Source organism: Hylobates moloch, unplaced genomic scaffold (assembly GCF_009828535.3).
Source record: "Hylobates moloch isolate HMO894 unplaced genomic scaffold, HMol_V3 SCAFFOLD_15, whole genome shotgun sequence".
Taxonomy (NCBI): domain Eukaryota; kingdom Metazoa; phylum Chordata; class Mammalia; order Primates; family Hylobatidae; genus Hylobates; species Hylobates moloch.
The window spans coordinates 2185873-2209871 of NW_026652290.1; the positions used below are offsets into that span (position 1 = coordinate 2185873).

A 23999-nucleotide genomic window follows, 5' to 3' on the forward strand; every position below is an offset into this window, starting at 1 on the left:
AAACCCCGTCTCTACTAAAAATACAAAAAAATTAGCCAGGTGTGGTGGCGGGCACCTGTAGTCCCAGCTACTTGGGAGGCTGAGGCAGGAGAATGGCACGAACCTGGGAGGCGGAGCTTGCAGTGAGCTGGGATCGGGCCACTGCACTCCAGCCTGGGTGACAGGACGAGGGCGAGACTCCGTCTCAAAAAAATAAAAAATAAAAAATAAAAAAACCAGGTGAAATTAATTTTGGAGGTGGAGGTGGATGGGGTCTTGCTCTGTTGCCCAGGCTTGAGTGCAGTGGCCCGATCATAGCTCATTGTAACCTCAAAATCCTGGCTTAAGGGATCCTGCTGCCATTTTTTTATGTAGAGATAGGATCTTACTCTGTTGCCCAGGCTGGTCTTGAACTCCTGGCCTCAAGCAATCCTCCAACCTTGGCTTCCCAAAGTGCTGGAATTACAGACATGAGCCACCTCACTCAGCCAGAAATTAATTTTAATGTTTTATTTAACCCAGTGTATATCCAAGATACCATTTCAGGATGTAACGAATATAAAAAATACTAGTGGGCTGGGCGCGGTGGCTCACGCCTGTAATCCCAGCACTTTGGGAGGCCAAGGCGGGCGGATCACGTGAGGTCAGGAGTTCGAGACCAGCCTGACCAACATGGTGAAACCCTGTCTCTACAAAAATAAAAAAATTAGCAGAGTGTGGTGGCTCACACTTGTAATCCCAACTACTCGGGAGGCTGAGACAGGAGAATCGCTTGAACCTGGGAGACAGAGGTTGCAGTGAGCCTAGATCGTGCCATTGCACTCCAGCCTGGGCAACAAGAGCGAAATTCTGTCTCAAAAAAAAAAAAAGGCCGGGCATGGTGGCTCACGCCTATAATCCCAGCACTTTGGGAGGCCGAGACAGGCAGATCACAAGGTCAGGAGATGGAGACCATCCTGGCTAACATGGTGAAACCCCGTCTCTACTAAAAATACAAAAAAATTAGCTGGGCGTGGTGGCTGGCGGGGGCCTGTAGTCCCAGCTACTCGGGAGGCTGAGGCAGGAGAATGGCGTGAACTTGGGAGGTGGAACTTGCAGTGAGCCGAGATTGCGCCGCTGCACTTCAGCCTGGGTGACAGAGTGAGACTCCATCTCAAACAAAACAAAACAAAACAAAACAGAAACAGAGAACCCAACCTGCAAGTAGCTGAGAGCCTCCTGGTGTGAAGAGAGGAGGTCTCCTCTCCTGTGTTCTGGTTCCTTTGCGGACACTGTGCCGTAGGCCACCTCTATCAATTATGTCCCCAGCCTGAATCTTCAGGCTCTCCCTTGGCAGCTTCCTGCCTGACCCTATTTTTTTTATGTATGTATGTATGTATGTATGTATGTATGTATTTATTTATTTATTTATTTATTTATTTATTTATTTTGAGACGGAGTCTCCCTCTGTCACCCAGGCTGGAGTGCAGTGGCGTGATCTCGGCTCACTGCAAGCTCCGCCTCCCAGGTGCAAGCGATTCTCCTGCCTCAGCCTCCCCAGTAGCTGGGACTACAGGCGCCCACCACCACGCCCGGCTAATTTTTATATTTTTAGTAGAGACGGGGTTTCACCATGTTGGGCAGATGGTCTTGATCTTCTGACCTCATGATCCCCCCACCTCGGCCTCCCAAAGTGCTGGAATTACAGGTGTGAGCCACCGCACCCTGCCCTCATTTTTATTTTTACTATTTTTATTTTTTAGAGATAGGGTCTTACTCTGTCACCCAGGCTGGAGTGCATTGGCATGATCAGGGCTCACTGTAGCGTCGAATTCGTGGGCTTAAGCAATCCTCCCACCTCAGCCTCTTGAGTAGCTGGGGCTCCAGGTGCACACCACCGTGCCCAGCTTGACCCCATTTTTTTTTTTTTTGAGACGGAGTCTCGCTCTGTCGCCCAGGCTGGAGTGCAGTGGCGCAATCTCGGCTCACTGCAAGCTCCGCCTCCTGGGTTCACGCCATTCTCCTGCCTCAGCCTCTCCAAGTAGCTGGGACTACAGGCGCCCGCCACCACGCCCGGCTAATTTTTTTGTATTTTTAGTAGAGACGGGGTTTCACCGTGGTCTCGATCTCCTGACCTCGTGATCCGCCCGCCTCGGCCTCCCAAAGTGCTGGGATTACAAGCGTGAGCCACCGCGCCCGGCCTTGACCCCATTTTTAATGTCTTGAAGAGAGACCCTTCCTCAGCCCACATCCACCCTCTCACCTACCTCTTCCTCCTTTTCCTGCTCTTCAGCTGTAGTTCCTGAATGAGCTCCACACTGTGATTCCTATTTCCTGCATTGCCAGATGTTCTCCAGGCCCCGCCACTGGGGATTCTGCCCATGCCACCCATTGGGACTGCTGAGCCTAGGTCAGCAGGGACACTTCCCCATGGCACCAGATCTCTCAGCAGCATCAGGCATTGCTAGCCACTCCTTTCTTGACACTTGTTCCCAATTCCCATGGCCTTTCCTTCAGCTGTCTCTAGTGACTCCTCAGAGGCACCCTTCTGTGTTCCAGGCACTTGCTGGGGTGCACTGGTGCCCATTGCCTGCCCTTGTCCGGTTCACATTCTAACCCCCATGGGGCACACAGACTGCAGGTGTGGGAACAGTAAGTGCTGTGAAGAAAAATAAAGCAGGTGGATAGAGAATGAGGAGGAGCAATTCCAGACAGCGTGGCCAGAAAAGCCCTTCTGAGGAGGTGACATCTGAGCAGAAACTTGGGTGCAGCTATCTGGGGGAACATGGGAGCCATGGCTGTTCCCCATGATGGCCACACCTCCCCCAGCCTGGTGTGCCTCGACACCATTGCGGATGGAACCTCTGTCCTGCTGGGACACCTGCAGGACTGTCTCTTGTTCCAGATGTTTCATTGGCATCTGGCACAGCATCTGCTGTTACTCATTTTGCTGAATGAGTGAGGGAACAACTGAATGGATGGTCTACAGCGTATGATGAATGGGAGGAAGAGGCCACTGGGGGCCCAGACCTTATGACAGAGCAGGTTGTGTCCCTGTGAAGCCCTTCCTGGAGGAGAGATGGGACTTCAGCTCAGCCTGGGAAAAGCCAGGTTAAGGTGAGCCGCCCTTTGCCCACGCCTCTCCCCGTGTTGTTCATTTAGGTCGTGCTTCTGCACATCATCTTCCCTTTCAGGACCACTCAGGCTGTGGATGAGTGGAGTGACTGAAATAGTTGGGAGCCATTGAGGAAAGCCGGAGAGAGAGGCCACGAGAACTAGCATTTTGGGCTTACGTAGCACACATCCCATTACTTACCACACATAGAGGTCTCAAAAACATCACCACAGGCCTGCCTGACCCTCCTGTGGCTTGGTTGGTTGTCCCTTAAAGGAAGGACACAGCAGAGCCTTTGAGACATCTCCATCTTCCCATTTTCCTGCACCTGGGATTTGTGGTCCTTGAGCACACTGGATGCAGATCCATTGGAGAGGGGATGGGTCTTCAGATGCAATCTGGTGGCGTCTTCTTGTCTTTTCCAGACTCCTGGCCAGCGACTTGTTGACTTCCTCCTGGGACCCAGGGACTGAGGGAAATAGAGCCAGCCAGGATGGGAGAAATGGGAAGCATGTGGCATTTACTCCATGAAAGAAAGGCCACAAGCCCTTCTCAGCCAGCAGTCCCAAGGCATCAGTTACCAGTTGTAATGGATCTCAAATGGTGCTAATTACTGCATCCCTGAGAAAATAGAAAATAGTCACTCAAGGCCGGGCGTGGTGGCTCACGCCTGTAATCCTAGCACTTTGGGAGGCCGAGGTGGGCGGATCACCTGAGGTCGGAAGTTCAAGACCAGCCTGACCAACATGGAGAAACCCCGTCCCTACTAAAAATACAAAATTAGTTGGGCGTGGTGGCGCATGCCTGTAACCCCAGCTACTCGGGAGGCTGAGGCAGGACAATTGCTTGAACTGGGGAGGCGGAGGCTGTGGTGAGCCGAGATCGCACCATTGCACTCCAGCCTGGGCAACACGAGCGAAACTCCGTCTCCAAAAAAAAAAAAAAGACAAAATAGTCACTCAAATTATTTTCCATGTTCTGGTGGCTTTAATGTGGGTGACTCCAGTGTTTCAGTGTCCGGAAGAATGGTGACCATGTGGTGTCAGCCGTGAGCGCTGACAGCAGGCTGTCACTTCTTTCTGCAGTATTTCCCTACAGTTGGGCTCAGCTATAGGGAGCTCACTGTAGCTGTGAGTTTCCCATTTCCTGTCAGAGGAGCAAGGGCCTGTTGGAGCGAAGTCTGCAGTACTGATGGACTGCACCCACTTAGCAAATGGGTGGTGCTGAGTCCTGTTCACTTTCCCATCCATGCCTTTTACCAGGAGCTCAGCCCAAATTCATGCTGCTATGTGTTTATTTTTGTTGGAAATCTTGGCTTAGAAGGCAGGCTACCTGATCCTGTCCTGACCTAATTGCAGGGATGTGGGGGGGCTGAAGAAAGGGAGGGCTCCTACTGTCAAGGTTAGCATTTGGGAGTCTAGGGGGGTGAGTGACAAGCCCGTCCCTGCCGACCCACTGGGGTCAGCCTGTCTGTGGGGCTTTCTGTGGCCACAGACATGAACAGTGTGTGGCAGGCCAATTTTGAATGCTGGCAGGACCAACACCTAGTGGTGCAAGACCCCAGCTTGCACTCGATCCCAGGGGTCTTGTGTCTCTTCCTCCTTGGCTTCCCATGCCTTTATCAAGCTCCTGCTTCTCTGTGAAAAAGAAATGTCTGCAGCACCCCAGCCCAGTTTGTCTGGGAAAGATGTAGTTACAGAGTTGTAAGGAGTGGAGAATCAGCATTGTTTTGACATAGTCATTCCAGGGTGGGTCATGAAACCTGCCAGTGCCTCTGGTGTAGGTTCTCCTGGCCTGCATGTGGGGTTGCTTGGCGGTGTGTTTGGGTAAAGATGTGGGCGAGTCTGTAACATTTCTGGCCACTGGGATTGATCTGAAATCACAGGTATTAGGAAGACAAAACGATGCAGGAAGCCAGGACCACTATGGGAAGATAGGCCCCCCTGCAGTTCCATAGCCCCCTGCTCCCCCATAGCCCCCTGCTCCCACTTCAGTGGGAACCTGGCCCCTGGGGAAAGAACTGGCCTTGGATCAGGGCTCTTGTGTGTTATTTTTACTGCCTTTTCCTACCATATTTGCATTTTTAAAAATAGCACTGCTGAGTGGCTCCTTTTCAACATGAGTCTGCCTAGGAAAGTACGGTGCATTTGCAGAGTGTGGCTGTTGATTAGCAGCCAAGGCTTGGCATTTGGGAGTGTGGCGCAAAGGGGGCCACTGCTGTGCTGGGTAGGGGTGAGGCTCCGGATCATGAGCTGCGGCAGAAGTGAGGCAGCAGCTTTCTGCTGCCCTAAGGTTATGTCATGCTTCTGTGCATTCGCAGTTGCAGGGAGGTGATGAAAGAGGGGCAGGGAGCGGCTGGGCGCGGTGGCTCACGCTTGTAATCCCAGCACTTTGGGAGGCTGAGGCAGGCGGATCATGAGGTCAGGAGATCGAGACCACGGTGAAACCCTGTCTCTATTAAAAATACAAAAAATTAGCCAAGCGAGGTGGCGGGCGCCTGTAGTCCCAGCTACTCGGAGAGGCTGAGGCAGGAGAATGGCGTGAACCCGGGAGGCGGAGCTTGCAGTGAGCTGAGATCGCGCCACTGCACTCCAGCCTGGGTGACAGAGCGAGACTCCATCTCAAGAAAAAAAAAAAGAAAGAGGGGCAGGGAGCACCAGGGTCCCGAGGGCCATGGCCAAGGAATGGGGCCAAGCGGGCATGCCTCCTTCTGCCGGCTTCTTTCTCAGACACTGAGGTTTCCATGTGGGTAGAGCCACACTTTCACACCAGCTCGCTCCCTTCTAGTCACAGCTCTGAGCATCGGGTTCTCAGGGCCACAGCATGGCCTGCCTGCCTGGAAGTCTTCAAGGTGGCGAAACCATGTCCCCCAGGTTCCCAAGGATGCGTGCTGGCGGGATCTGCTCTTTGCCACTGTGACAGCAGCTGGCCCGGGGCCTTGTTCTTGTCAGCGTGGAAACCGGCCCAGGCTGGGATCTGGACCACCTGAGCAGAGGTGGGTCAGAGTTGGGGCCATATCAGTTTGAGGACCTGGTGCCTCTGTGTCTTTCCCAAGGGCTGGACCACAGGAAGGGTGTGTCAGGGAGTGCTGAAGGGTGGGCATCAGTCAACTCTCGCTTTCTTAGGTATTTTCAGTCACCTTGCTTTTACGCCTTGATCCCTGGATTTCACTTAAAATGTTTTTTCTATTTTTTTCTTCATTACACCCCCATATCAGCAGTAAACTTAAAAACATTTTTTAAAATTAAAAACAAATATTCCTAAGTAGTCAGAGTTTTGTTTTAGGAGAAAGGGATTTTTTTTTTTTTTTTTTTTTTTTTTTTGAGATAGGGTCTTACTCTGTCATCCAGGCCAGAGTGCAGTGGTGGGATCGTGGCTCACTGCAGCCTTGACCCCCTGGGCTCAAGTGATCCTCTCACCAGAGTCCCCCCAAGTAGCTGGGACCATGAGCATGAGCCACCAGGCCTGGCTAATTAAAAAAAAAAAAAAAAAAATTCTGTAGAGATAGGGTCTCACTAGGTTGCCCAAGCTGGTTCTCAAACTCCTCGGCTTAAGCGATTCTCAAAGCTCAGCCTCTCAAAGTACTGGTATTACAGCGTGAGTCACCGTGGCAGTCAGAAGTTGAACTGTTTTAACTATCAGATTCACCTAGGGAACATTAATCTCTCTACCCAGAGATTCATTCAATGGGTTTGGGTTAAAAAATCAAATCCATGTTTTTCAAGCTGATAAACAACTGCCTTAAAATCTGTTCCGGCCGGGCGCGGTGGCTCACGCCTGTAATCCCAGCACTTTGGGGAGGCCGACGCGGGTGGATCACAAGGTCAGGAGATCGAGACCATCCTGGCTAACACAGTGAAACCCTGTCTCTACTAAAAATACAAAAAATTAGCCGGGCATGGTGGCGGGTGCTTGTAGTCCCAGATACTCAGGAGGCTGAGGCAGGAGAATGGTGTGAACCCAGGAGGTGGAGCTTGCAGTGAGCCGAGATCGCGCCACTGCACTCCAGCCTGGGTGACACAGCGAGACTCCATCTCAAAAAAAAAAAAATCTGTTCCACCTTCCAAGGGACCTGTGGAGGCTGCTCCATTTTCCACCGCTTCATAGTCTTTTGCTTTCAGCACTGCTGAATTGAATATCTAGACTTCCTCCAACTGTTGGCTTCCACCATTTGCCCTTCAGAGACCAGCACAGGGTGCAGACAGCCAAATGGTGCCTCGCAGTTGCTGGTTGTAAGGCGTGGCTCCTGGAAGAGGGTGTCCTATAGTCCAAGTACAGTTTGGTCTGTTACTTTCAGGAATTGTGTACCTCCTTCAGGACTGTGATAAAATGAGTTTCTGCCTGAGGCCTGGAGAGCCCTCCGGGAGGCTGTGGGCTCCTAGAAGAGGGAAGTTTTATGCCTAATTGTACAGAAAAAATTATCAGAAGGCTGGGGTTCCAGGTCTCACATGTTGGTGTCTGTTCTCTATTGTCCCTTCTTCAGGGCGCCCCAGGGCAGTGTGGGGCAGCTAACCCAGACCCCAGGGAGGGACTGGGTGTAGGCCCACTCCATGCGTCCCAGCTCTGTGACCTCCCCCTGTGCCTTCCTCCTGAGGTGGTGAAGAGCATTGAACCTTATCTGCCCACTTCTCCACCTCCACTTTTCCCAAGCACAATAGCAGCAAGCAGCTCATCTGAGTGCAGTGAGCCAGGACTCAGATACTAGCGGAAACAGAACCATCATGGAGACTGGGAGGAGTTTCTGCCCAGTTCTGCAGGTGCAGTGAGACATTCATCTCTTCACCCAGATGTCTCTTCGCGGACGTCTGATGCGTCCATGCAGCATCAAACACCTGCTCCTCTTCCCTTCCTCCTGTCTCGCCTGGGCCTGCGATAGCTGTTTCCTGCCGCTGGACGTGCTCAGCATTCTTTCCTCCTGCAGTCGAAGGCCCTTCGTGGTGCTCTCTGCCAGGTGGTTTTAGTAATGGCCTCTAAAGACCCAGCTCAGTTCAGCCCCCAATGCACTCTCATTTGGCCTCCATCCGTGTCCTCTTATCACTGGGGGTGGGTGTGTCCACACTCATAAAAAGGAGGGGGGTAGAGAATTTTGACCATATTAACAAGGAGGTGGTTAATACTCTAAGATTTCCTGTTGGTTCTCTTCAGATAGCTCTCTTGGTGTATCTAAAATCTCCTCACTTTAATAATGCATCTAAATCCTGATGTGCCCATACATGAAATTTTGCGTTATGTTCTGTTCTTTGTCAATGTTACTGTCTTCTCCACGGAAGAGGCCCTCGTCTAGGAACCTGCCCTGGTGCCCCAGCCATGGGGGCCTCCTTGGGCCATGCTGCCCAGGGATGTTGTTGCCTTTTGGCTGGCCTGCTCTGACGGTCAATGGGGATGCCCACATGTGAAGAGCAGAAGCCTGCCCTTGAGTCAGGGAGAGGTGCCGGGCAGGTGGAAATCAGGGCCCCAGGAGGCGTTTAGGGGACAAGCTCTAGAGGAGCTGGAAGGGCCTGGAGCTCATTCAGCTCAGTGTTGCCCAACCCCCTGATGAGGCATCTGGTGCCCAGAGAGGTGACATGACTGCAGCACACACAGCTGGGGAGTGGCAACTCTGTGGCCCCTGCAGGACCTGGTCCCTGTGCCCCGAAGCTTATATTCCACATCTCTGTCCCCTGCAGCGTGTAGCCTCCATGTGACCAGCCGCAGCTTTGTCTCACTGCACCTGCAGAATTGGGCAGAAACTCCTCCCAGTCTCCATGATGGTGCTGTTCTAGTTAGTATTTGAGTCCTGGCTCACTGTCCTGAGATGAGCTGCTTGTTGCTGTTGTGCCTTGGGAGAGATGGAAGTGGAAAGGTGGGCAGTTGAGGGTCTTAGGACCTAATGATCCAGCCAAGAAGTGACATTTTGGTCAACTCCCACTCTCCAGGCCAGCTGGCGTCCCAGTGATGCCAGCATCCCGGGATGGCATTCATTTCATCTGCCTTGAAATAGTAACTGCAGGTGTTTGAGAAGCACGGGGAGGTTGGTGTGGGCTCAGGGAGGTTGTGTCTCTTCCACGTGCAGTCTGTCATGGCTGAGAGCAGGCCCTGCCCCACTTCTTGGACACAGCCCCTCCAGGGCTTCTCTTCTCCTGGGGAGCATAGCTACAGGGAAACACCACTGTTTCCCCCAAACTAGAATTTTCCCAGAAGCAGTTCAGAGGGATGCAGTCCCTTTTAGCTGTTTCTCTGGGGGATGTGCATCAGAATCATTTGGGGAACTTTTCATATGATTCCCAGACAGCAGGTCTGGGACGGGGCCTGAGAGTCTGTGTTTCCAGCAAGCTCAGGGAAGATGCTGGGCTGCCAGTCCAAGGCCACGCTTCATATATATATACATACATACATACATACATACATACATACATACATACATACATACAGAATCTCGCTCTGTTGCCCAAGCTGGAGTGCAGTGGCATGATCTCAGCTCACTCAACCTCCGCCTCCTGGGCTCAAGCAATTCTCCTGCCTCAGCCTCCTAAGTAGCTGGGATTACAGGTGTGCACCACCACGCCCAGCTAATTTTTGCATTTTTAGTAGAGACAGGGTTTCACCATGTTGGCCAGGCAGGTCTCCAACTCCTGCCCTCAAGTGATCCAACTGCCTTGCCCTCTCAAAGTGCTGGGATTACAGGTGTGAGCCACCTCGCCAGGCCCAGGGCCACACTTGAATGGCAACATGGTTCCAGTTGGTCCAGGGGTAGCAAGGGCCATGCTTGGGGACCAGACAGGTCAAATGAGGAAGGGCAGGTGAGCAAAACAAAGGCTCTGGAGTCCTGGCACTTGGGTGACCTTAGGCAGCTCACTTACCTCTCCAAGCCACCCAGTCTCCTGTGGAATGAGAGCAAGAGTGGTGCCTCCTTGGTGGGGGTCACAGGGTTGGAAGAGGCAGTGCACATGGGGTTCTTTCCTGGCAGCCTCTTTCAGGATCAGTTTGTGGGATTAGCAGCCTGGGTCCTCATTCCGTGAACTAACATGGCATCAGACACTGAGGGGTGTTGAGGCTGTGAACTTGCTCTGTGCCTGGTCAACTGGCCGACTCCCTTGTTCTCAGGGATGCCCGGCAGCCGGGCATCTGAAATGGAGCAGTCCAGGGCCGCTGGTTAGGCGGTGATATCCCAGTCAGGCCTGACAAGAACAGAACATGAAATCATGCTGGTCACTTTTCTGCCTTTTACTTATACTTTTGAGGAAGTAGGCTGCCTTCTCCTAAAGATGCCCATCTGTCTCCTCCCTTCAAATGCAGGAGCCCTGGGCTGTTCTTGTCTTTTTTTAAGCCAGGTTGACAAGCCCAGAGCCAAGACAAGGGGTGCAGGGCTGGGCTCCTCGGCTCCCAGCTCCTGCTGCCAAGTGCGCATATTGCATATCAAACACCGCAGCATCTGCAGAGACCAGCCCGCTGGCCCCCTGCCAGGCCAAGCCCCGCAGTCCTTCCCCCTCACTTAGCAGGCAGTTGGACTCAGTCCCCTTTCTCTGTCCCTCGGGCAGGCTGTGCCTCCAGGCCATTCCAGCAAGCTGGCGAGCTGCAGCTGAGTTTCCAGGCGGTGATGCAGCAGCACTGTATTGCCCGGCCTGAGAGTCTGCGTTGTGAGATCAGAGAGGGTGTCAGGGGTGAGGGTGTGGGAGCTGTCCCTGGTGTGCAGTTCCCCTGCAACCCCGGTCCTCCTGCCTTCCCCTGCTGCCATCCAGAAACAGGACTCAGTTTCTGGTCTCCCCACCCAGCTTAGTGCACTATTTACTTGTGTATAACTGTTTTCAGGTGTAATTTCATCTTCTCTCCCTTATCTCAGTGTAAGTTCTAGAAAGCTAATTCCCATTCTTAATTATATATTTGTATTCTTGTCTTGTCCTAAGTCTATAGAAAACACTCAAAAACTATTGAATCAGTTGACCTCCGTCTTAGCACAGCTTCTCTGTTGAATGGCTTCTGTAGCTCATGATTGACAGAATTTTCCAGCTAGGGGCACCAACATTTCTTTTACTTCCAGCCATTTCTGGAGGTTCTGACTCCCCTCCCCCAGGCATGTGAGCCCCCTGGCCATTTGTGCTTTGCTGGTAAAACCTGTCCTCAGGTGGGCAGTGAGCTGATTGCCGGGTTATCAGGGCTCAGCGACATGATGGTCAACTGCTCTGAGAAAGTTCTTACACTGGCACCAGCCGGAATTACTGACCAGTCACACCCTCAAGTCCAGTCCAAACTGGAAACTCGGGCTTAGGAAGAAGCTGGAAGAGGAGTCCAGCTCCAACAGGAGGCCCCATTTTCTGCCTCTCCTAGTTTTACTGTTTGAGCCAATTTAGTAACATTTTAAGTCAGGTCAGAAAGTTAAAGTTCCTCACCCTAAAAGTGCCTGAGTGTGACTGTGTGGGTCTTGGGTTTGTGTTGGTTTGCATATTTTTTGGTTCCAAGACCGGCTTCTGATGAGACGGATGTCCTCCCTCTGATGTAACTGCCCTGAAGCCTGGCCAGAAAGGACCGAGAGTCGGCGCAGGTGCTAGGCAGAGAATTCAGTAGAGTGGAGATTCTCCAGCTTCTCAGCAGTCACTCACAGTAAAATACACATTTTATATCATGACCCAGGGCACATACATGTTATATGTGCAACTGAAAGGGTTTTTTCAAAATATTTTAACCGCAGTTACTTTTTGCCAACCTAATAGTACTTATTCTTATCACATGTGTATTAATGCACTAACATTTTTTTTCCAGTGTTGATCATGACCCACTAAATTGGTTCTGTAACCCACTAATGGGTCACAACACATGGTTTGAAAAAAAGTGCTGCTTTGGGAAATATGCCATTCTAAGATTTCCGCAGCTTTTTCAGAAATCCACACTGGGGTAAACTTTCCAATCTGGTGTAAGTAGCTTCTCAGGCCATTAAGCTGCATTAACATTGTGGGGTGGGGATGAATGTCACTGGCCCTTGCTTCCTCTACCCCATCCCTACATCAGATTCTTGCAAAATCTTTTTTTTTTTTTTTTTTTTTTGAGACGGAGTCTCGCTCTGTCGCCCAGGCTGAAGTGCAGTGGCTCGGTCTCGGCTCACTGCAAGCTCCACCTCCCGGGTTCACGCCATTCTCCTGCCTCCGCCTCCAGAGTAGCTGGGACTACAGGCACCCACCACCACGCCCAGCTAATTTTTTTGTGTTTTTAGTAGAGATGGGGTTTCACCGTGTTAGCCAGGATGGTCTCCATCTCCTGACCTCGTGATCCGCCCGCCTCGGCCTCCCAAAGTGCTGTGATTACAGGCGTGAGCCACCGCGCCCGGCCGATTCTTGCAAAATCTTTAAAGACCATATGTGTACCTTATTTTATGTTTGTATTCTTGTCTAGCCTTGAATATATAGGAATCACTAAAAAAGTGGGATCCTAGGCCTCAGCAAGGTTTCCTGCTTCCACCCCTCCAAAACTGAGTTGGGCTTTTTTGTTTTGTTTTGTTTTTGAGACAGAGTCTCGCCCTGTCTTCCGGTCACCCAGGCTGGAGTGCAATGGCGCGATCTCGGCTCACTGCAACCTCCGCCTCCCGGGTTCAAATGATTCTCCTGTCTCAGCCTCGCGAGTAGTTGGGATTACAGGTGCCCACCACCAAGCCCAGCTAATTTTTGTATTTTTAGTAGAGACAGGGTTTCACCATGTTGGCCAGCCTGGTCTCGAACTCCTGACCTCGTGATCCACCTGCCTCAGCCTCCCAAAGCACTGGGATTACAGGCGTGAGCCACTGTGCCCGGCCGAGTTAGGTTTCTTAGTCTGAAAAATATCTGTATGTGCACTAACACACGTGCCCCCTGTCTTGAACTATAGTGGCGCCACACCTGTGCTGGCAGTGGAGTGGCCACACGGCAGCGTGGAGCTAGACCCTTCAAGCTCAGGGACAACTGAAGAGCCAGAGAGGCCTCAGCTGGGACAGGAGGGGAGGGAGAGAGGCTGGTTAGGAGCCCCTGAGGTCCCCAGCACAATTGGAAGCTCTGTCTTTCCCCTACCCCCAATTGGCCACTGTCAATTTCACTCTTTTTCTATACACCTAGGACTCAGACCCAGCTCAGACTATGAGAGATGGGGGGGTCAGGGAGAAGGTGGAGGGCGTTTCTCAGATTGTTTTTACTCTTTGGGAATTTAGAAATTTCCAGTGCTGGTCTAACCTCATCTTCCTTTTAGGAATCTGGTCTTTGAGTCCTGGCCTAGGTCAACAGCTTCAGTCCTGCGTGTGGCTGCTGGACCTTCAGAGGTCTAGGGTCTGGCTCAGTCCTACAAAGGGAAAGCCTCACTCTTTGAACACAAATCCAAGTCAGGAGCCATTGCAAGCTGACCTGTTGTCTACACACTCACAGGGACCTAGTGTGGGGCTGGCCGTCTGCTTGTCCTTCAGGTCCTAGGCTGTCTGTGAAGCCTCAGCGGGCGCTTGGCATGATGCTGGACCTATTCTGTTTGAGACTACTCCAAGCTGTAAGCTGAAAACCTAGTATTAGGGCCAGGCACAGTGGCTCGCGCCTGTAATCCCAGCACTTTGGGAGGCTGAGGCAAGAGGATCACTTGAGTTCAGGAGTTCAAGAACAGCCTGGGCAACATGGTGAAACCCAGTCTCTACAAAAAAATAAAATTAGCTGGGTGGTGGCATGCGCCTGTAGCCCCAGCTACTCAGGAGGCTGAGGCAGGAGGATTACTTGAGCCCAGGTGGTTGAGGCTGCAGTGAACCCTGCTTGCGCCACTGCCCTCCAACCTGGGTGACAAGAGTGAGACCCTGTCTCAAGAAAAAAAAAAAATCTGGTATTGATTACATCACTAACCTCCAGAAGCGGTGGGGTTGTTTTTTCCTCCGGGATTGAAAGAGAGCACACATGTCTCCTCCTGTTTGGCCTTCCCTGGTGTCTGACACCTGGAGATGACTGTGGCATGGCTGGTGGCTTCCAGCCTTGAGCTGTAAGTGCTTAGGCTCCATGCAGGCCCCTCCTTTTGGACTTCCTCCAGCTCCCCTTTTTGAACTGGGAGCCCCTTGAGTGTTCAGATGCTGGTGCTAGCGGCCAGGCACAAAGCCGCCTTTTCCCTTGGAGCAAGGGCATGGCCTCCGGGGAGCAGCCCAGCCTTTAGGAGCCACCCACTCCTACAAGGACATGACATTCAAAATCACTTGAAAGTAGCTTCTTGTCTGGGTGTAGTGGCTCACACCTGTAATCCCAACACTTTGGTGGCAGGAGGATTGCTTGAGCCCAGGAATTTGAGACCAGCCTGGGTAACATGGCAAAACCCTTTCTCTACAAAAAATACAAAAAGTAGCCAAGCATGGTGGCATACGTCTGTAGTCCCAGCTACTCAGGAGACAGGTGGGAGTATTACCTGGGAGGTGGAGCCATGATTACACTCCAGCCTGGGTGGCAGAGTGAAACCCTATCCTTCCCACGCACCCCTCCCCCACCACACCAAAAAAAAGTAGCTTCTTTATTTAGCTTCTTTGTATTTTCAACATGTTAATCAGCCTCAGTTTGTGTTTTCTATTCCTGGATCACTTTATACAATGAATTTGGATTCCACCTGGTCAGTCAAGGTCAATGTTATGAATGAGAGTCTGGACCAGGAGCTGCAGGACGAGCTAGTTGCTTTTGCTGTGTTGTCGGGGGTCAACCTCAAGATTGCAGCTCAGAGAAGCAGCATGTGCCTTGGGAGTCAGGCAGCCGTGGAGGAGAGTGCTTCTGGCAGGAGAGGCCCCCAGTGAGCTTCCCCGGCTCCTGAATGCCTGCTCTGAGTGGCCCCCAGCAGAGCTTCGGGGAGCTCAAATGGGGCAGAACAGAAGTGCCCAGCCTCCTGCCATGTTGCCCTCTGCCCTGGCATTGTCCCTCACCCCTCACTTAACCATTTGATTGCTTTCCTACTTGGATGCATCCAGAGGCTGGTCCGCAGACCCACCTTCTCCGCCATTGTTCGGGTCTCAGCACCTGCGTCTGCAGAGCACCTTAAGGGCTTCTCAGCTGTGGCACTGCGGGTGCGTTGGCCACGCCATTCTTTGCTGAGGGATGTCCCATGCATTGTAAGATGCTCAGCATTGTGGCCTCTGCCCGCTAGATAGCAGAACCCCCACCACCCTTTATGACCACCGAAAGTGTCTCCAGACATTGCCAAATGTCCTTTGAGGAGCAAAATTACCCCTAGGTGAGAATCACTGGGCTAACCGGCCTCTGTGCTCCCTCTCTCAGCACATTCCCTGCCCAAAAATCAGGTGATCTTTTGGATATCACCATCAGGCAGGGCTCTGAGTGGAGGCCTTCAGGGGCTTCCATCTTGCACAGGATAGAATCTCAAGCCCTCCCTGTGGCTGTCTAAGGCCTGAATAACTGGGCGCCATGCCTTCTGCCTTCTTGAAGCCCTGCCGGCATGTGCCAGTCACGCCGCCCAGCACCTTGACAGCTACTCCTCCCTGCTTGGTAAGCTCACTCCCCATCTCATCCCGATCTCAGGTTCAGCATCACCTCGGAGGGGCCTTTCCTGACCACGCATTTAAAATTCCTCACTGTGCTCTCCCTCTGCTGGCCCCCATGTGGCCTAGTTTTTCTTCGTGGCACTTGGTACCACCTTCTCTGCGTCTGTCTGTCTACGTCCGTCCCCCTTGCAGGAGAATGGGCGCTTAGCATGTGCCAGAATCCCTCTCCTCAGAGGGCAGCTGTGTTGTTTGCTGCTCCTGTTTCCAGAGGAGGCACAGAGGATGTCGGTCCTGGGTTCCACTGGGCAGCCCCACTGTCGTGTCACATGTGTGCAAAGTAGTGTGTGTTTGCCCGGGGCGGTGGCTCACGCCTGTTATCCCAGCACTTTGGGAGGCTGAGGAGGGCGGATCATGAGGTCAGGAGTTGGTGACCAGCCTGACCAACATGGTGAAACTCCATCTCTACTAGAAATACAAAAATTAGCCAGGCATGGCCATGCATGCCTGTAATCCCACTACTCAGGAGGCTGAGGCAGGAGAATCGCTTAAACTCCAGAGGCGGAGCTTGCGGTGAGCCGAGGTCGTGCCACTGCACTCCAACCTGGGTGACAAAGCGAGACTCTGTCTCAAAAAAAAAAGTAGTATGTGTTCATTTTAAACCAGCTACCACCCCTTCTGGCTTAGAGACACTGTTAGCATTTTGGCATCTTGTCTTGTCCTTTTTTTTTTTTTTTTTTTTTTTTCAGAAACCTCTGATAGTTACAGCTCTCTAAGAAATAGACAATAGGCTGGGCGTGGTGGCTCACGCCTGTAATCCCAGCACTTTGGGAGGCCGAGGCGGGCAGATCACGAGGTCAGGAGATCGAGAGCATCGTGGCTAACATGGTGAAACCCCGTCTCTACTAAAAATACAAAAAATTAGCCCAGCGGGGTGGTGGGCGCCTGTAGTCCCAGCTACTCAGGAGGCTGAGGCAGGAGAATGGCGTGAACCTGGGAGGCGGAGCTTGCAGTGAGCAGAGATCGCGCCACTGCACTCCAGCCTGGGCGAGAGAGTGAGACTCCATCTCAAAAAAAAAAGAAATGTTAGACAATAAATAGCTCACCAACTCTGAGGTTGTTTAGAATTTCAGAGCCCGTGAGGACAGTTGAAATCTCTTCACCCCCAACCCCAGATCCCCTCATAGTAACAATTTTTTTTAAAACTACAAGCAGGGCACCCCTTAACAGTAGGGATTGGGTTTATTCCAAGGTTTAGTTTTGTTCACAAATCTGGTGTTTTCCCAGAGTGGGCATAGTGCCCTCTAGTGTTCACCTGCCAGGCCGGCTGGCACCTGTCATTTGCTCTTTGGAGGTAGAAAGGGAAGTGGAGGGCAAACTGCGCCCAGCAGGCATCCGCAGTCAGTGGCCACCACTGCTGCCTTCCACTTGCCTCAGAAATGAAGAGAGTTTTTATTTCTTTCATAAGCAGAAGAATCACTGTCTTTAAATGTGTAGACCTGCCAGAAGTCTTTTTCTGTCTCTGTAGCTCTGGGGAGAGATGAGTTTTTTATGTGGTTAAGAGAGTGGACTCTTGGCCAGGCGCAGTGGCTCACGCCTGTAATCCTAGCACTTTGGGAGGCCAAGGTGGGTGGAACACCTGAGGTCAGGAGTTCAAGACCAGCCTGGCCAACATGGTGAAACCTGGTCTCTACTCAAAATACAAAAAAAATTAGCCGAGCCTGGTGGCATGCACCTGTAATCTCAGCTACTCGGGAGGCTGAGACAGGACAATCGCTTGAACCCAGGTGGCGGAGGTTGCAGTGAGCCGAGATTGTGCCACTGCACTCCAGCCTGGGCAACAAAGAGCAAAACTCTGTCTTAAAAAAAAAAAAAAAAAAGAGAATGGACTCTGGAGCCAAACTGCCTGAGTTCAGGTCCCAGCTCCACTACTTGTGACATTGAATGATTTGCTTATTTTCTCTTGGTCTCAGTTTGCATATCTGCAAAATGAGCATGGCAGTGATGTGCTTCATGGGTTGTGGAGCACCTCATGGGCGAAGGCAGTGAAGCGCTTGGAGAACTGTCTGCCAGGTAGGAAGCATGTGGTTAGCATGAGGCGAAAAACTCCAGAGCTCTTGCGTTCGCCAGGAGCACGGTGATTCCTTCCTGACCAGGGCACTGAAAGGCTTTGTGAAGCAGGTTGTGCACACGGGGGCAGGGAGAGGAGAACGTTTGGAAGGAACTGTTCAGTGGAGTGGCTCACAGATGGGAGGGTATGGGCTTATTTGGAGAAAGCCAGTGCCCAGTATGGGTGGGGTACAGGAAATTAGGAAGGAAAGTCACAAGAGCCTCCCAAGTTATCCTAAGTCCTTCCAGATGCCATTGTCTCGCGTTCTAATTCCCAGTGGCAGGGAGTGTAGCCACCATGTTACCATCCCTCAGCCCCTTGTCACTCCCACTCTGCTCCCAGCACCATCAGGGCTTTGGAGAAATGTAACACCTTGTCATAGAAAGGTCAGAAGAGCTCCTGGAGGCAGCGTGCTGGTGGGGTGGGGCTGCTCTTGTCTGGAGGCCCTACGGGAAGAATGGCTTTTGCTGCCAGCCTCCCTCTCCCTGGGAGCACTGGGCACTGCCTGCCCTGCCAGCCTCTGGCCTTGCCATGATGCCAGCTTTCGCCAGCTGTTTTTTTCTGCTTCAGCCTCAGAGTTGACACCTCGGTTTCCCCTGCACTCCCAAGGGTGCTGTTAGGCTGAACAGGGTGTCCCATCAGTGACTGCGCTGACTTAGGTCTGTGTCTGCGCTGTTCTCGTCTCCTTTCCTGGCGGCTGTCTCAGGGACCCCCAAGTGGTGGAGGCAGCCCTCCCGCCACACATGGTGCAGTCCCCCTTGCATTGGATTCTCCTGTCCTGCAGCTTCTGGCTTCTCTGGGAGCAATTGTGGCTTTTTGAAGTCTAAAATGGGAGCAGGGGATTAAGATAGGGTGGGGCAGCGCAAAAAATACTATGTCTCAGAGTGGAGATTTGGGCACAGAGGGTTACAGCACAGGATGTTCTTTGATTTAGAAAAGTGGCACTGTCACGCCAGCATGACCCTCCAGCCTTCTGGGGTCTTGGAGCAGAGATAAGGAGAGCCTGACCTTTCAGAGGTCTTCACCCTGCAGCTCACAGGGCCAGTGATCACAGCTGCCGGCCTTGCTGAGCACCTACTCTGTACCGTGCACCATGTGCCACCTGTGGTCTGCTGCCTTGGTGACTCCACCTCAGCCATGCCGAGACGGCTGCCATCATCTCTCCTTCCACATGTTGGCAGGAGTGGTTTGCCTGACGTTCCTGTGTCTGATTTGAGAACCCTGCGTTTAAGGACTGGGCTCGCTGTCATTTGAAACTTGTGCTCATACCTGGATGCAGTGGCTCACGCCTGTAATCCCAGCACTTTGGGAGGCTGAGGTGGGCAGATCACGAGGTCAGGAGTTCGAGACCAGCCTGGCCAACCTGGTGAAGCCCCATCTCTACTAAAAATACAAAAATTAACTCGGCGTGGTGGCACGTGCCTGCAGTCTCACCTGCTCGGGAGGCGGAGACGGGAGAATTGCTTGAACCCGGTAGGTGAAGGTTGCAGTGAGCTGAGACTGCGCCATTGCACTCCAGTCTGGGCAACACAGCGAGACTCCATCTCAAAAAAAAAAAAAAAAACTTGGGCTCATGAGTTCCCATGGGACTCTCTGCACTGCTGGTTGGTGGTGGGGTCCATTGCTTTTCTTTCCTTTTTTTGTGAGTCACGTTATTCTACTAGCAGTTTGTTTTAGCTGTCATTGCCAGCATTTAAGTGACCTTGAGCCAGTATCTTCCTTGTTCAGCAACTCAGTTCTCCCTTCTTGGTGGTGACCTCTCAGTGCCACCAGGTCAAGAGAGGCCACCACAGAGGAGTGTCTGGTTGGCTATTTGAGGAAACAGCTCTCCAGCCATGTGGTTTGGGGTCTCGGAGGTGGACACACACAGTGACCCGTCCATGATTATGACTCAGTGAAGAACCATAGAGGAGCTGCCCCAAGTTTGAGGAACCGGCTAAAAAAGACGCAGGCTGGCCTGGTGGGAGCATCACCTGCCTGGGCTTTTGGGAGATGGAGCAGCAGGAGGCAGCGGCCACTGCCAGCTGTGTGTAAAGGGACAATCAGGTGCTCGTGCAGTTGGCCGGGCTCCAAGAGCCAACCATCCTGAGGGTTACTTAGCAGCCTGCAGGGCTCCAAGCGCAGCAGATAAGGTGCAGGCCACAGCTGGTCAGGAGGATAACCCAGATTAGAACGTGGTGTCCGGTGATAGCCAGGCTTCAGGGTGACCCACCGCAGCCCGGTGTCCTGCTCCTCCCCCAGCCGACTCTCCCTCAGCACTGATCAGCTAGGGCAGGCACTTGCAGAGAGCAGAAAAAAGATGGAACACAAAGCAAATGTTTTGCTCTCTTTAGAATAGGCTGTTAAAGCCTATATTAAAGTGCAGCCTTATGTGATCTGTCATTGAGCCGCACTGTTCAGTATGAGGAGGGCTACCTCCGGCGAGCCGAGTGCCTCTGGTGGGCAAGACGGTGACCACAGGAGCCCCAGGAGGCCTGCGGGCGTGACGCGCTCCGCCTGTGGCTCTGGGTGCCGGTCGAAGGTGTGTGCGGTCTGTGAAGATGCTGCTAGCCAAACGCTTAGGATTTGTGCACTCAGCAGTGTGGATGTGACACTTCAGAAGAAGTTGGAAGAAAACTGTATTCTGTGGTGGCTTCAGAGCCCATTCTCTCACACCTGTATTTTCTTTTACAGCTGAAACTAGAGGACCGTTCTGTGGTGCCCCGAGACGTCGTCCGGCACATGCGATCCACTGTGAGTCCTGCGTCCCCACCCCAGCCCCAGGCCTGGGGGCAGCCACCTTAGGGACTTGAGCCTGCCCACCTCGCACTCTGGATGTGGGAGAGCTGGCCGGCTCTGCAGGGGGTGCGCTGGGGTTGCCTGGGCTGGGTCTCCCATGGTGACCAGAGCTGCTGCACCACGGGACTCGCATGTCTCCTCCCTCCCCCAGGACAGTCAGTGCGGCACGGTGATCGACGTCAACATCGACTGTGCCGTCAAGCTTATCGGCACCAACTGCATCATCTATCCCGTCAACAGCAAGGACCTGCAGCACATCTGGGTGAGCCAGCCCTATCTTCTTATCATCCTGTCTGGGCCCTCTGGTTCTCTCGGTGGCACGACCTCTGGCCTACAGCCTCCTCCGTGCTCTTGCCAAGCACAGCCTTCCTGGGTCAGAAGGTGGAGCACAGCAACCAGCTGGCTCCTGTAGCCTTGTTTTCGCTGCTTTCAAGTAAGCCATTTAGACGTGAGGTCAGGACGTGCCCTTCCCCAACCCCAGCATAGGCTGCCAGTGTGGTTATCTTTAAGTGTTTTCCTTTCTTCTCTAGTATTTCTTTAAAAAAAAATTATTGGAAATAATTTATTTTTTTAATGATTTCAAACTTACCAAAAGTTGTAAATTCCTGTGTCCCTCTCATCCAGGTTCCTCAGCTGTTAAGATTTCACTTCGTTTGCTCCATCACCTTCCCTCCCTCCTTCTGCCCGAGATCCCCCTCCAGTCTTTTTTCTTCCCAAAACATTTGAGAGCAAGCTACAGATGTGATGCCCTGTCACCCATCCCGAATACACACACCTCTTGTGTATTTTCCAAAAATAAGGACAGCCTCCTGTGTAACCACCATATAACCCCCAGATTGGGAAATCGACGTTGATAATTGCTGTCCAGTCCGCAGACCACATGCAGTTGTCCCAACACTACTCTTTTCTTCTTTGCGGATCCAGGACCCAATTCAGGAACACATCTTGCATTGAGTTGTCATCTCTTCATTTTCTCTCCAGTCTGGAATCGTTTCCCAGCCTTTCTTTGTCTTCCATGCCCTGAACAGTGATACATTCAGTAATTTGACCCTCAGCCTGGGTCTTTCTGGTGTTGCCTCATGCCCACGTGTTCTTGGCAGGCCCACCACAGAGCTCTGCCCTGGTTCATGGTACCCCATAGCCAAAGTGCTAGGGTTGTTCACTTTTACCCCTGGTCATGTTGGTGTCCACCAGGTCTCTCCACCATAAACTCACCATTTACCCCCTTTAAGTGACTGTATTTTGTGGGAACATAGTCCCAGATTATGTCTATAACCTGTCATTTGTCAGACTGAAATCCACCAGCTTTGGCCTCCATTCACAGTTCCGCCTGCACCAGCCATTGCTCTGATGTTGCTAAATGGTGGTTTTATGACTCCCTTGTTCCCCCTCATTTCTTTTAGCTGGCATTCTGCTCTGTAGAAGAGCTTTATCTTCTGCCCTATTTATGTATTCTTTTTTTTTATCAGTATGGACTTAGAGATTTCTGTTTTATTCATTGGTTATAATTAATTACTACTATTATCTGTTCTGTTGCTTAGATGGTCCCAGATTTAGCCAGTGGGAACCCCTTCAAGCTGGCTTTCATATCCTTCTCACATGGCCCTTTCTGTTGGTTTTTAAAGCACTTTCTTTCTTTCTGGCATGAGATGTGCCAGGCTTATCTTGTACTTTTTGTGATCCAGCCCCAGAATCAACCATTTCTCTAAAAAGCCTCATTGCTTTCAGAGAATGGTATTTTTAAAACCCAAGATCTGGATGCTAGGTGTGCTAATTGCTGCTTGGCTCTTTTGGGACACACTAGGAAATACACATTTATTACATGGATACACACATCTAAATATGTCACTACCTGCTCTATGTGTATATTAAAATATACGAGTTCAGGCAGAGTTCACGGGCACAGTGGCTCACCCCTGTAATCCCAACACTTTGAGAGGCTGAGGCAGATGGATCACTTGAGCTCAAGAGTTTAAGACCAGCCTGGGCAACATGGCGAAACCCCATCTCAACCAAGAAAATACGAAAAAATTGGCCAGGCCGGGCGCGGTGTCTCACGCTTGTAATCCCAGCACTTTGGGAGGCCAAGGCAGGCGGATCACGAGGTCAGGAGATCGAGACCACGGTGAAACCCCGTCAAAAAAAAAAAAAAAAAAAAATTGGCCAGGCACAGTGATGCATGCCTGTAGTCCCAGCTACTCAGAAGACTGAGGTGGGAGAGTCGTTTGAGCCTAAAGATGGAGGTTGCATTAAGCCAAGATCACACCATTGCACTCCAGCCTGGGCAATAGAGCAAGACCCTGTCTCTAGAAAAAAAATAATAAAGTAAAATAAAATATATGAGTTCATCTTGATACATCCGCTTCCACCTAAACGCCTCAGACTCCTCTTCCTTCTCCTCCTTCCTGCTCCCTTTCTGTTAGTAAACACGTGGGCACCTTCTCCAACAATGAGGGGCTTGGCTCTCGATATCCTTGATGTGTTAACGTATTTATTCAGAGCACTATCCATATAGCCACCCCCCAGTGGTGTGGCTGCCTCCTCTGCCTGCCACCTCTACAGCCTCCTTGCCAGGTGTCCTGTGTCCATGGATGTCCCGTGTCCATGGATGCCATCAGGCCTCTCTGCCCCTGCATCACCCACCCCGTTCCTTCCAGGCAGCCCCACCACCACCACCACTTCCTCCTCACTGGGAAGAGCAGCTGGGATGCAGCCTAGAACTTGTAGGGAGGGCCTGCTGCAGCAGCTGTTTAGGGCTGGTAGCCAACCGGTCCAGTCAATGAGCTGTCTAGATCCTCCCCCATCCTGTCTTCGGTGGGGAATAGCGGAATCTGTGCCCTGGACATGAACGTTGTCTGCTGTGTCTCACTGCCCCTGCCCCCTTGGTCTGCAGCCCTTCATGTATGGGGACTACATTGCCTATGACTGCTGGCTGGGGAAGGTCTACGACTTGAAGAACCAGATCATCCTGAAGCTATCCAACGGCGCCAGGTAGGGTCTCACCACCAGAGGGCCATCGGCGTGGGAAGGACAGCCTCTTGGAAAGAGGGGAGGAGGAGGGTGTTTCCTCCTGGGGACAGTGATGACAGGTTTGATCAAGGGCGGTGACAGATGTTGCAGGCATCCAGGGCCTAACCCTGTACTGTTCTCCTTACCTGCCGTGGCCTAATTCTGTTGCTCGGTTTCTGATGTGTCCTGGCATAGGAAGAAACGTTTTCATTGAGGATATCTGCTAGAGGCTGATGCTTTACTTGAGGCACTGTGATGGTGCAGAGCAAGCACTCCATTGGCACTTGGGGTCTTGTTCATTGTGGGAGAGCTTCTTGTACTACCTCGGGCTGAGTTGATGGTAGAAGACGTATTGTGCTATTTAGGGCACGTGGGCGCATTGGCATCTCAGAATCACAACTTTTTGGTACTCACTGTGTCCCCTCGTGGAGACCAAACCTCTGTTCTCTGTTTTAGGTGCTCCATGAACACGGAAGATGGCGCCAAGCTCTACGACGTCTGCCCGCACGTCAGCGACTCGGTAGTGTGCCCCATCCAGGCCGGCACCCTTCTCTGATTGCTCAGTCCTCTGGAAGGAGGACTTCTTAGCAAAG

General features: G+C 52.0%; 1 protein-coding gene across 3 annotated transcripts in view; it reads left to right on the top strand.

Annotated features, from left to right (window-relative positions):
* The window catches only part of UBE2O (ubiquitin conjugating enzyme E2 O), a 65256-nt gene that overhangs the window by 28445 nt on the left and 12812 nt on the right, over positions 1-23999 (top strand). For all 3 annotated transcript variants that reach the window (XM_032179091.2, XM_032179092.2, XM_032179093.2), the window contains exons 2-5: positions 20293-20352; positions 20549-20659; positions 23291-23388; positions 23863-23926. In XM_032179091.2, the coding sequence (XP_032034982.1) occupies positions 20293-20352; positions 20549-20659; positions 23291-23388; positions 23863-23926 (333 nt within the window). The remainder of the gene's footprint in view (positions 1-20292; positions 20353-20548; positions 20660-23290; positions 23389-23862; positions 23927-23999) is intronic.